The 12,086-nt window shown below is 32.1% G+C and overlaps 1 protein-coding gene across 2 annotated transcripts in view; it reads left to right on the top strand.

The window, feature by feature from the left end:
- Nucleotides 1-12,086, top strand: part of LOC148618467 (katanin-interacting protein-like) — a 49,577-nt gene that overhangs the window by 31,989 nt on the left and 5,502 nt on the right. For both annotated transcript variants that reach the window (XM_088577446.1, XM_088577445.1), the window contains 16 exons: nucleotides 894-1,014; nucleotides 1,579-1,800; nucleotides 2,156-2,223; nucleotides 4,039-4,174; nucleotides 4,705-4,751; nucleotides 5,698-5,856; nucleotides 6,455-6,569; nucleotides 6,953-7,097; nucleotides 7,626-7,823; nucleotides 8,362-8,499; nucleotides 8,775-8,915; nucleotides 9,142-9,256; nucleotides 9,404-9,581; nucleotides 9,811-9,976; nucleotides 10,885-11,057; nucleotides 11,973-12,034. In XM_088577446.1, coding sequence (XP_088433572.1) covers nucleotides 894-1,014; nucleotides 1,579-1,800; nucleotides 2,156-2,223; nucleotides 4,039-4,174; nucleotides 4,705-4,751; nucleotides 5,698-5,856; nucleotides 6,455-6,569; nucleotides 6,953-7,097; nucleotides 7,626-7,823; nucleotides 8,362-8,499; nucleotides 8,775-8,915; nucleotides 9,142-9,256; nucleotides 9,404-9,581; nucleotides 9,811-9,976; nucleotides 10,885-11,057; nucleotides 11,973-12,034 — 2,184 coding nt within the window. The remainder of the gene's footprint in view (nucleotides 1-893; nucleotides 1,015-1,578; nucleotides 1,801-2,155; nucleotides 2,224-4,038; nucleotides 4,175-4,704; nucleotides 4,752-5,697; nucleotides 5,857-6,454; nucleotides 6,570-6,952; nucleotides 7,098-7,625; nucleotides 7,824-8,361; nucleotides 8,500-8,774; nucleotides 8,916-9,141; nucleotides 9,257-9,403; nucleotides 9,582-9,810; nucleotides 9,977-10,884; nucleotides 11,058-11,972; nucleotides 12,035-12,086) is intronic.

The raw sequence follows: 12,086 nt of genomic DNA, 5'->3' as shown, positions 1-12,086 counted from the left end.
AATTGTCATTTTAATTTTTGGTCTGATTTCAAAAAAATTTAATTGCAAGAAAAATTTGGTGCTATATAGTTTCCAAACCAGTTTTTGTTACCATAATATATTGTAAGTCCTTATACTTAAGTGTCCCAAAAACTAATATTGTGTCTACATTTGTCCTAACTGTTCAGGGTTAGACTACTGGGGTTGTATAATACAGCACTCTGCAAAGCTCTTTATCAGGTTTACAACCTTAACTATTTGTAATTAGGATCCAAGACGTTATCAGCACAATATCTTGAGTAAAATGTATTAATATATGAAATTGTACCACGAGCTTCCATGGTGTGGACTAATTTTTGCAAATTAGGATCCAAAAGGGGGTTTGAACATACATTTTTATGTTGTTTTTTTTTGGTTTTTTTTTTTTTTTTGGAACATTAACTTCAGTAAAGGTGTATGGATATCTATGAAATTATGCAAGGTTTCATGACATAGTAGTCAGACTGGGAGATCCTGGGAGTTGTGACCCTTATCTTTTAAGAATAAATAAAATTTCTATGTGTTTTCACTCAATAATTTTAGTAAAAGGTTATTATAGGGTATCTTTGTACTACAATGTCCACATCACAAGTGAAATGTGTTATTCATAATAAAAATCCAAAGCCAGATCAAGCCTAATTGTCCCAACCTTAATCAGGCCTCAACCTCTGTAGTTGTATCAAGCTACATCCTGCCAAACATTATGTTTTAATTGGTTGACTTTATATTATAAGATATGCTAGAGTTGTATTTAATGCAAGTGTTCTTTACCACTTTACACCAAGAACAATAATGCTTCAAATTCTACTGAATTATTGATGATTAAAACAAAACTAAGTACATGTATTAAATAATTGAGGTGTTTTTATTTGCAGATGAAAGCAAATTGCCAGGAAGACACAAAGGATCAAAGACACCCAGGAAGTCTAAGCGTATGGCTGCCAAATTGGATGGACATTCATCTACTGAAACTGATTCTAGAAATCTAGCTGATAGGTATAACATGAGAAACACTAATCTGAGTTTCTGAATGGAGATTAGTCTTTTATTTGTCCTACATATATTGAAACTGATCACATTAAGTCTCCTTTCTATTGAACTTTGTTGATTTTATGGAAAGTGTTACTATGGTCTTTAGTCCTACAGCATGTTCTTTGTTATATTAATAACAGATTTATTATCTTATAATTTGTAATCTCATTTTGACACCCTGTACTTTTCAGTTTCATCTTTATTGATAAAGATACTAGCTTGTAACAATTACACAGTGTTTAAACCAATGGCCATTTCTAACTCCCTAATGGTTTGTAATGAATTATTTATTGAGTTCATTTCTATATAACTGGAAGATATGAGTGAAAAGAAATCTTGTAAATTCACAGAAACTGTTATCTTTGTTTCTAAAGAGACATGTTAAAGAAAACTGATATCTTAACATATTTGCTAAACTGATAGCCAGATTGTTTTGATGGGAGTTAATTCTTCCTTTACCAAATACACAATGGCTGATGATTGTTATGTTAGAGAGTTTTATCCTACATGTCGTTATGTATGTCACAGTGCCGATGGGAGATCGCCTCATGTCTCAGTTCAAAGAGAAGAAGTTGTTAGTCAGCAGCCTGAAATAGAACCAGTTCCTCCTCTGGAAGACCAATACAAACCTCTGACACCATTAGACAGAGTGACTGACCCACCATGTGATCCTCCATCTCAGACCAGCACCCTGTCTCAAAGTGAGGATGATATACCGATGATACAGAAATTACAACAACTCAATCAAAAGTAAGCTTATCCATTCTCAATCTAAAGATATTGTAAAAAAAATATTATGTGAAAGTCAAAATTCAAAAATAAATTCAAATAGGATTATATGAAGATTACTATTGATTGACAATGGATAACCTTATACAAATTAATTAAAATGCCAGGATAAGTTTATCCATTTTCCATCAAAAGCAAGTTTATAAAATATTATGTGTAAGTGTATCAAAAAATTGAAAAAAATTATTAGCTAAACCTATGAACTAAGCTGACTGCAATTGACTTTGGTACTCAGTTAACCTCTACATTTATTATGTATTTTATTCATGTTATTTTTTCTTATGCTGAACATATGTATTCAATTGTTTTTAAATAGACCACAGGATCAGAGTAAGAAAAAGGAAAAGGGAACACCTTCCTGGTTAAAGAGTGAAGACTTGTCAGGTAATTTATCTGGGTATTTTACTGCACATTTTTTTGATAATTATTGGAGAATGAATGGGCAGTGGATTGTGTCCCCTGTATGACTGTGTAATAAAGGATTGTGTACCTTGTATGACTTTATAATAAAGATGATTATTGGACAATGAATTGTGTCCCTTGTATGACTTTGTAATGAAGATGACTGTAGGACAATGAATAGGCAGTGGATTATGTCCCTTGTATGATTTTGTAATAAAGGTCTCACTAACCACTTCCGGGTCAAATGGCCACCCCCCCCCCCCAACCCACCCACTATGTAGTACTAAAAACACACTGAACCTAGACATATGCATTGTAAGTGCATTATTTGTGTGTATTATGATTAAAAGTATTCAAAATAAAGCTGAGAATGTGTACTTTAAAATCATATATGTAATTAACTACAAAAGTGTATGAATATTTTTTACATGTGTGAGTAATTTGTCTCCATGCTGTCAGTTAGCAGAACAGGTAAAAATGTGGATTTTCAGTATTATTTATTCAAGTAAATTTTGTGAAGAATTTCTACAATCATCGTACCATTAGCATAATGATTTTGGAAGCCTTATTTTCCAAGCTTTGCAACGGTATGCAACTTTAAGACGTCATTTGTCCTGGGAATTCATACTGAAACTTTGAAAATTACTTTTTTAACATGTAAAGTAATGGAAACGTTAGAAGTGGTTAGTGAGACTAAAGATTATTACAGGACAATGAATGGGCAATGGATTGTGTTCCTTGGATGACTTTGTATTAAAGATGACTATAGGACAATGAATGGGCAATGGATTGTGTCCCTTGTTTGACTTTGTAATAAAGATGATAATTGGACAGTAAATGGGCAGTGGATTGTGTCCCTTGTATGACATTGTAATAAAGCTGATTATTGGACAATAATTCTAACCATGATATTCTTCATGCATATAGCCGTTTTTGATTGGTCGAGAACGTTGTTTCCAGAAAGTTCATACATGCATGAACTTCACCAGATCGTTCATACATGCATCAATCAACTTGAAACCAATATGGGGGCCATGTAGTTTGAGTGTGGTAACTGGTCAAGTTTGTTTACAGAGAGTAATTTTCAGCTCGGGGGAAGAAACTTATAACTGAGTCTGACTGAACCCTTGGAAAAACCTTGTTGTAATTTTCCTTCTTCCTTGTTGTATTTCCTTAATCATTACATTCCTGTTGAATTGTTTACATCTCGAATTTTTCAGTGCCAACTATCACTTCATCTATGCCGCCTTCACTGTCTTATTTTTACCTTTTCTGCTTGCTGACAGCATGGAGGCAAATTACTCACACATGTCAAAAATATTCATGCACTCTAGTAGAAAATTACAGATATAATTTTAAAGTACACATTCCCAGCTTTAGTAGGGCCCTGCCACTAAAATTGGTGGATGCCCTGTAGTGATCACTCTGTCCCTCCGTCCGTTACGTGTCTGGGCTGTAATTTTTTGTTTTTCAATGTGGGTGTTTGATATTTGACTTGTGGGTAGATCACCTAAAGACGATGTGTCACATACCATGGATATTGACCTTTGACCCCAAGGTCAAATTCCTATCCAGGATGTATCATTTTTTTCCTTTTGATGTGGGCTTTTGATATTTGGCAAGTGGATTGAACGCCTAAAGATGATGTATCGCGTTCCATAGATAGTGGTTTATGACCTTGAACTTCTACCTAAAGGTCAAATTCCTGTTTTTTTTTATAAAGGTAATTATTGGACAATGAATAAGCAATGGATTTAATCCTTCATATCTGAAAATCAGTTTCTGAATGTGTTGTAGGTCCATTTGAGAACCCACCTTCAAGCAGACAAGAACAGAGAACTCCATACAAAAATGATGATCATATGACAGAAACAAAACAAGATGATATTGATATGTTGATAGATGAAGAGCTCTCAATGTGGCCTAAAGCTGGGTGAGTCACGTGACTGTCACATTGTACAGTAGAAAAAAAACTTTATATTTAAATTCAAACTGGGTATCAGTAAGTTACTTAACTACACTAGGAGTGGTGATTTAAGCTTGGTTTGATGCTTGACTATCATTGGGGCCTGTAAAAAAGAAATTTATGTGACTTAAAGCTTAGAAAGTCAAAAGTCACATGACTACCACGTGATATGGTAAAAAAAAACTTACTATAAAACAATCATTTTCTACAGCAAAGAACAATGTGACTGGAAGCTTGGTAAGTAATAGTATGACTTTCACTTTGAATGGTAAAATATCTGTCAGTGTAGTATAAATGGGGTATTTCTTTGTCATTCCATGGATTTATCGATAACTCTATATTAAATCTAAGGTAGTCACACAACAATATATTTATGGTATATAATGATAATTGACAAAAACAAAATTTGATGAAATGTTTAAGATATTCTTATTTTAATTAATTTCCAGTGCCACAATGGTCTATTAATTATAAAACATATTCTTTTTTTATTTCAGGAAATCTGATTTAAAGACTGTATTTGATAATGAAAAAGATAAGCCAGGTATCTAATATCTATAGAGTCGCTATAGACAAAATAAAGTGTTTATAAATATGCTCATTTGTTTAAAGCTGCATTAGCTGCCAAATTTGTTCAGTTTTGCTTCTACTGAATTTTGCTGATTCAATGAAATAAGTTTGTAGTAATGCAACTGAAGCAATAAATGTTGATAATACCTGCAGAATATTGTGAAAACAATGTTTTTTTAATCAGAGAAGATCGATGGCTCTGGTCTAATTATTTTTCGATATTACTTCCAAAGATTGCCGGCAGGACATACACCTGGGTTAAAAATATTTTAACCTTGTTAAAAAAATAATAACTGATACACAGGTGAGCACTTATCTTGTTTTCATTTCATTTCATCAATTTCTTGATTAGTTTTCAAAGAAATGATGACCATATTTGAGCCACATTATATCACAATACATAAATTTCAAAAAGATCCCTGCATTATATTCAAATTTTTTTCCGTCTGTCTTCCTTGCCGTTGAATAACCACTTCCGCTTTGAAATCAGATTTGTTACTAAAGAAGCAACCATTACAGCACCTGTGCGAATTAAGGTCACCAGAAGTCACATGCATACGAATTTATCTAGGTTGATTTTTTGTCTTGCACGACAATAAATGTATCGACACATATTTCATGTATTTAAAGCATTTTATTTGTGAATATCAAATAGAATTATACAGGAAAAGTACAATTTAGAAGAAATAATTCAAAGTTTCGGCATATTTCAACAAAAACAAAAATTTACGAAAATGACAGCTAATGCAGCTTTAATATACTTCCTGAGCAGTCTTGAATTCATAGTATGTCTGCAATACTTAGTGTAAATAGATACAGGAAAATATGTCCACTTCAGCCATGATCAAGGAAACTTATTTTTTTTGTTGTATACATTATATATTTAAAACTAAATGATTTGTTTTAATGAAATATTTCAGTGGAAGCCAAGAAGGATGACAAGCCAACCCCCATGCAGAAGATAAATGAAAAGAGATCAAAATGGCGGGAAAATCAGAAGAAGAATCTGGAAGAGTCATGGGGTTCTCTGACAATGTTTGACAGACAACAGAAGGGAAGAATATCTATGGATCTGGACGGTGAGTTGTGTTTTATTTGTTATATCTAGGGATCTGGATGGTGAGTAGCATTTTATTGCTTATATCTGTGGATCTGGACGGTGAGTAGTGTTTTATTTGTTATATCTAGGTATCTGGATGGTGAGTAGCATTTTATTGCTTATATCTGTGGATCTGGACGGTGAGTAGTGTTTTATTTGTTATATCTAGGTATCTGGATGGTGAGTAGCATTTTATTGCTTATATCTGTGGATCTGGATGGTGAGTAGTGTTTTATTGCTTATATCTACGGATCTGGATGGTGTGTAGTGTTGGAATATCTATGGATCTGGATGGTAAGTAGCATTTTATTGGTTATATCTATGGATCTGGATGGTGAGAAGCGCTTTATTGGTTATATCTGTAGATATGGATGACGAGTAATGTTTTATTGGTTATATCTATGGATCTGGACTGTGAGTAGTGATATATGTGGATCTGGATTGTGAATAATAAATTACAGTTGTCTGATTTCTTATTTCATTTTTTTTTTGGTTGTATCTTATACTAACACTTTTACATAACCCATTTTTTTGTTAAAACTTTCAACTTTTTTGTAAATCTCAACATTCTTTTATAGATGACTCCTTAGATGAGTATTTAAATCCACCTAAGAAACAGGTGCCTAAAGAGGCCACAATCCCTGAGGAAGAAGACACAGAGATTGTAGATTCTATACTCAATGAGGTACCAGGGTATGTATGTTAAAAGTTACTCCTTACATATTGACCAGTGCAGATTTCAAGACTAAAGAGACTAAAATAAAATTGATTTCTGCTTTATATTGTTTTTAAGAATATCCAGGACACCAGGGCTCATTGACTAGTGTTCTTGATGATAACTATTACTCTATAATGCCCTGTAGAAAATACTTTTATCATTATTTTTGTTATTGGAGAATATGTCCTATGAAAAGTAATTTTACACCTTCATTTTTCTCAATGGAAAGAGCAAAACTTTTTTTTTTTTTTTTTTTTTTTTTTGTTTTTGTTTTTTTTTTTTTTTTGCAAGGAGCTAAATTATGGTACATTGACACATTTGAATCCTTTTTTGTCAGTTCCTGAACTATTTTTTTCAGGGATGAAAATTTCATTATACCAGAGCTGCCATGTGGGAAGAACCTTATCATTGATATCTTATCTACATGGGGAGACAGGCATTATGTTGGATTAACTGGAATACAACTGTTCTCCTCTACAGGGGAGGCTATCACTATCTCTAAGGTATTGTCTATAATTTATTTTGCATTACAAGGAAAAGTGTAGACATATTGAAATATATTATAAAAATGACTTTTCAAATGATATAAATTTGATATTACACTTAAGTGAATTAAGTCTTGATTTCTCAGTCATTTACTGTGATTACACCTATGACATAGTACTGTATCTGTAAGCATGGAAAAAAAGCTTAATTCTTATAATAAATCTATATAATATATAGAAGAATGGAAAAGAGACTATAAACATCTAAAATATATCCATTTACACAGAGAATATATTTAGTTGAACTCGTGAGCAATATTAAAGATATTCAGGCGCTCTAATTTTAAATATACCATACTAATTCATGAATAATACATGGACAGACATAGAATTAGTTTTGGAAATTAGATTTGGTTGTTGATTTAAGTACAAACATTTTAACTTGCTTTTTGATATATTAGTTTGAGCATAATCATATGCCTTACATGAAGTTTCCATTCAATAACAACCATTTGACATTAAATCTGACCTGTACTTGAATTGTAGATAACAGCTGATCCAGCAGATATTAATGTACTTGATGAGTACAACAAAGATCCTCGTGTAATCAGCAATGTACTGGATGGAGTCAACAGAACAAGAGATGATGTACACATGTGGTTAGCTCCTGTTACTCAGGGGAAACACAACTATATCTATATCACCTTTGATAAACCCTGTAAAATAGCTTTAATGAGAATCTGGGTAAGTCTTTAAAACAAATTTTTTATCTTGTCATGTTGGGTAGGAGAACTATGTATTTATGTACCATACATGAAGTTTAACTTGGAAACAGTCAAAGAAACCTGAAAATTACTCATTTTTAAACAACATTTTACTCTGATACTGATTTAAGCCCAGAAAAAATTCCTGGCCATCCCTTATGGGGAATGAATCAGGGTCCATTGCTGTGAATTCTCTCAGATATCTACATTATTACATTTGAATATCATGGAGAATTAACTGTTTCCAGAAAGAAAGAGAACACTTTTACTTCAGTGTCATTATGTAGTTTGGTCAGTGGGAGATAATATAAGTAATTATTAATAAAATGAATCTCAAGAATTGGCATTATAAATTACACTTCCAGTCAGTCACTATAAATCTGCTAAAACCCTACAATATCATCACTTCAGTTATTTGTAATTTTAGTTTATCTCCAATAATTGTATTATACTCTCAGATTACAGGTACTTTAAATACCTACACTTATAAACCAGATGTGTTTTTTCTATGTTTACAGAATTACAATAAATCTAGAATTCATTCCTATCGTGGTGCTAAAGATGTGATAGTAACACTTGATAAAACTGAGATATTTAAAGGCGAGATAGAGAGAGCTTGTGGTGGAACAGAGGGAGGAACTGAAGCTTTCGGTGATGTTAGTGTATACTCAAAATTATACTAAAAAATGCCATGTAAATACAGATATGCAAAGGTCTGTTTCTTATTAGAAGGACAAAGATTTTTTTTTTTTTAATTGAGATCAGATTATATGTAAAAAAAGAGATTAAAGAATGTTTTCATATTAATATTGTTTACACAAAAAAAATAATTAAATATTCTTGTACATAAAAATTTTCACCATATACTTCAAGTGTTCAATACCAGTTTAAAATATAAGTGAATGTAAAAAACTATATTTTTTATTTCTAGACAATTCTGTTTACCACTGATGAGAACATTTTAGAAGCTGTGTCAAGGAATGATGATGCTTATGAGGGTGAGATGTTTGACAGTGATGAACCAGATGATGTTCCGTTTGAACGACCCAGAACTGCTGATGCTGGCGATGATGTAAAAACTTTATTAAATTTATATAAGTGTATAATAATTATTTAATAGAATTTGACAAAAAACTTTTTTGTATTATATATAAATATAAGTATGTTATAGTCATAACAGTTAATGGCTTGCAGTATTACTAAGAATCTAAATTTTTGTAATTTTTGCAGAGAAAAATAAACTGGGTGATTTTTTTTCTAATTTTGAATTTGTGATACATCATTTTTCTCTCATACAGGACCGACCCTTCACCAGAGCTGTTGGGAATATAGATGGGACCAGTTCACCACTTCCTCCCAGACCAGCAACCAGTATGGTTACAGAGGGAGATGTTATTGTCTTCAAAGGAAAAAGTAAATACTATACATTGTTACATTCACCTCATATAAAATATAACACATACAGTTTTTAATGTTTACATACTTTTTAAACCATCATGCAGTGATTCTGAGCACTCTAGGTATTAAAGCTAACATGAAGTATTCTAATTTCTGTTACAGAATTAGTGATGAATTTCACTGCTACCTGGGGAGACATGCACTACCTGGGTCTTACTGGATTAGAAGTGGTGGGTAAGGATGGTGAAGCATTACCTGTCACATTAAGTATGGTCAATGCCAGTCCTAGAGATCTACATTCACTCCCTGGACATGAGCAAGATGACAGAACATTGGATAAGTATGTGTTTAGGATTGTGTCTTGGAAGATACATTGCTTAAAATATATTTTCAGTGAATATAAGTAATTATTTGATTCATAATTAAAAGCATTATTTCTCACAGTGTCTGATATTGTTAAAGATCACTTGAATGTTTGTAAATTAATTTTGATCAAATCCAGAATTTGATGTAATCTAACAATACTTATGGAATGCATTATTGTACAAAGAATATATGTTTGTTTTCAGATTGGTAGACAACACTAATGTAACTTTGTCAGATGAGCATATGTGGATGATTCCATTTACTGATGGGGGTGATCATACTCTATCTGTTGAGTTCTCACAAACCCAACTGATAGCTGGTCTTAGAATCTGGAACTACAATAAAAGTAGGGAGGATACATATAGAGGGGTAAGTTGGAGGTTTATAGTTGTCTCAGAATAAAAGAAAAGAAAAAATGTTGATATATAAATTCAAAATAAGGGAAATTCAGGAAGAGAAGTTCAAGATAAATATGCACTGACAACAAAAAGTTAGGGACATATTGTTTTACCCTTGGTCATCCCCCAAGTTTTTGCACAAGAACTGAAAAACACTAGCACCAATTAGAATAAAACTTTAGGAAAGTATACATAAGCTCCCATTACTTTTGTGAAAAATTGCAATATTTTAGATGTAGAAATTTATTCCTTAAAAGGTGGTGTTTTCCAGTTTTTGCACAATAACTCATAAACACTTGCACCAATTAAACTGAAACTTTGGGAAAATGTATATGTCTATGGTGGCAAGGTTCCACTGATAATCAATTCAAATTCCAATTGTTTATTGGAAAACTTGTGCCATACTTGAGAATTTTTTAGATCATATTTGATTCAAATCAGCATTGGGAAACCACTCCTATTTTGTTAGTTTAAGACTTCTGAAAATTATTTCATCCATATATGTTTTTATTCACACAAATGTGTGTGTTTATGGAGGATTGGTTTACTTAGCAGCTAATTTATTGTGTTGTCTAAGTATCAATAGACAGATCATGTGCAGGGACATCAAAGATGTTTCTTGACATACATTGAATGTTTTGGTTAAATAATTGTTTGGTGTGCAGAGGTGTTACTTTGTTTAGTTCAGACTCCAATTAATAGTTTTCAATATTCAAAGTGCTAAGTTGATTGCTGTTCTTAGTTGCATATGTATTCAGGAAGGATTTTTAAGTTTCTTCAAAGTCTAATCATTGAAAGTCAAAATATCATTTCTTAATTAATACTGATCTAAATTATCTTTTTACTTGCAAAAAATACTACATTTTCTTGTCATTTCAGGCTCGAATAGTACATATCACTATTGACAACAAACAGGTTTCACCACCTGAGGGATATTTGATTAGAAAAGGCCCTGGTGTCTGCCATTTTGACTTTGCTCAGGAGATTAGCTTTGGTCCACAACCAAAGCCCCCTCAACCTACAGCTGTAACAGGGGACCCAATGACTGTCAGGTGAGGTCCAAGTGTTGTAAATATAGTTTCCCTCAGACAAGTAGCTCAAACTATAGTTTACAATTGATTTATATCTGAATAAAGGTATGAGATCTAATATGACCAGTTACCAAATTTTTTGCTTTACTTTACATAAGTAGAGCAGACAAAAAATTTGATAAAGAAAGCAAATCTAAGAATCAAGAATGATGTCTTTGGAAATGGAAAAATCTGCATTTAAAATTCCAAATTGTCAATCAGTTTTTGGTCAAAACTCGTATCAATCATATTTTCTACAAATTCTTCAAAGATGTGAACCTCATTGATACGTGTACAGTCTACAATTCTTGTTTTAAATCCTAAATGTTATTGTATTTTCTGTTGTAGTGGCGATGAGTATGTAAACATAGTTGTGTGAATATTTTAATATTTTGTTATTACAGTCACAAGATTTAACACTTTAACTACTACAGAAATAACATGAACTGCAGTGTGATTTTATACAATGATTGACTTTGTATTATTCACCAATTCATTTCTTTATGATTTTTTATACGACCCAAACTTTTTGTGGTCATTTAATGTTATGGCACAGTTGTCAATAATGTTGTTGTCGTAATCATCACCGTTGTCGTCTGTGGACACTTTGTTTCCTGGTGATAACTTTAGTGTGGTTAACCAGTCGCAATGAAATAATGATATGATTTTATTTACAATTAAAAATCCTCTGTGTAGGAGCAGTTGTTTTGTACTGATAAAAACTAATTGGATATTTTAATCAAATGTACTGGTTTTAAAATAAATCAAAAGAAAAGTCACCTAATTAACTTTTCTGTACAAGATGATTAAAATATACTTTTTTCACTTATGCAAACTTCTCAACTTTTTTTAGCCACATATTTGTATGTTGAATTTTCTTTTTTTGACTTATTATAGAAGATCCTACACAACAGATGAAGCTAGTCAGGAGTATGAGAATGTACAGATGCCATGTGGGTGTATCCTTTTTAAACAATTCTGCTGACACAAGCAAAACATATTATCTTGAAG

The sequence above is a fragment of the Perna viridis genome, chromosome 4 (assembly GCF_037379345.1).
Source record: "Perna viridis isolate PV_CMFRI_1.1 ecotype Kerala chromosome 4, ASM3737934v1, whole genome shotgun sequence".
Taxonomy (NCBI): domain Eukaryota; kingdom Metazoa; phylum Mollusca; class Bivalvia; order Mytilida; family Mytilidae; genus Perna; species Perna viridis.
The sequence above is the reverse complement of the archived record's forward strand: the minus strand, read 5'-3'. Positions and strand labels throughout refer to the sequence as shown.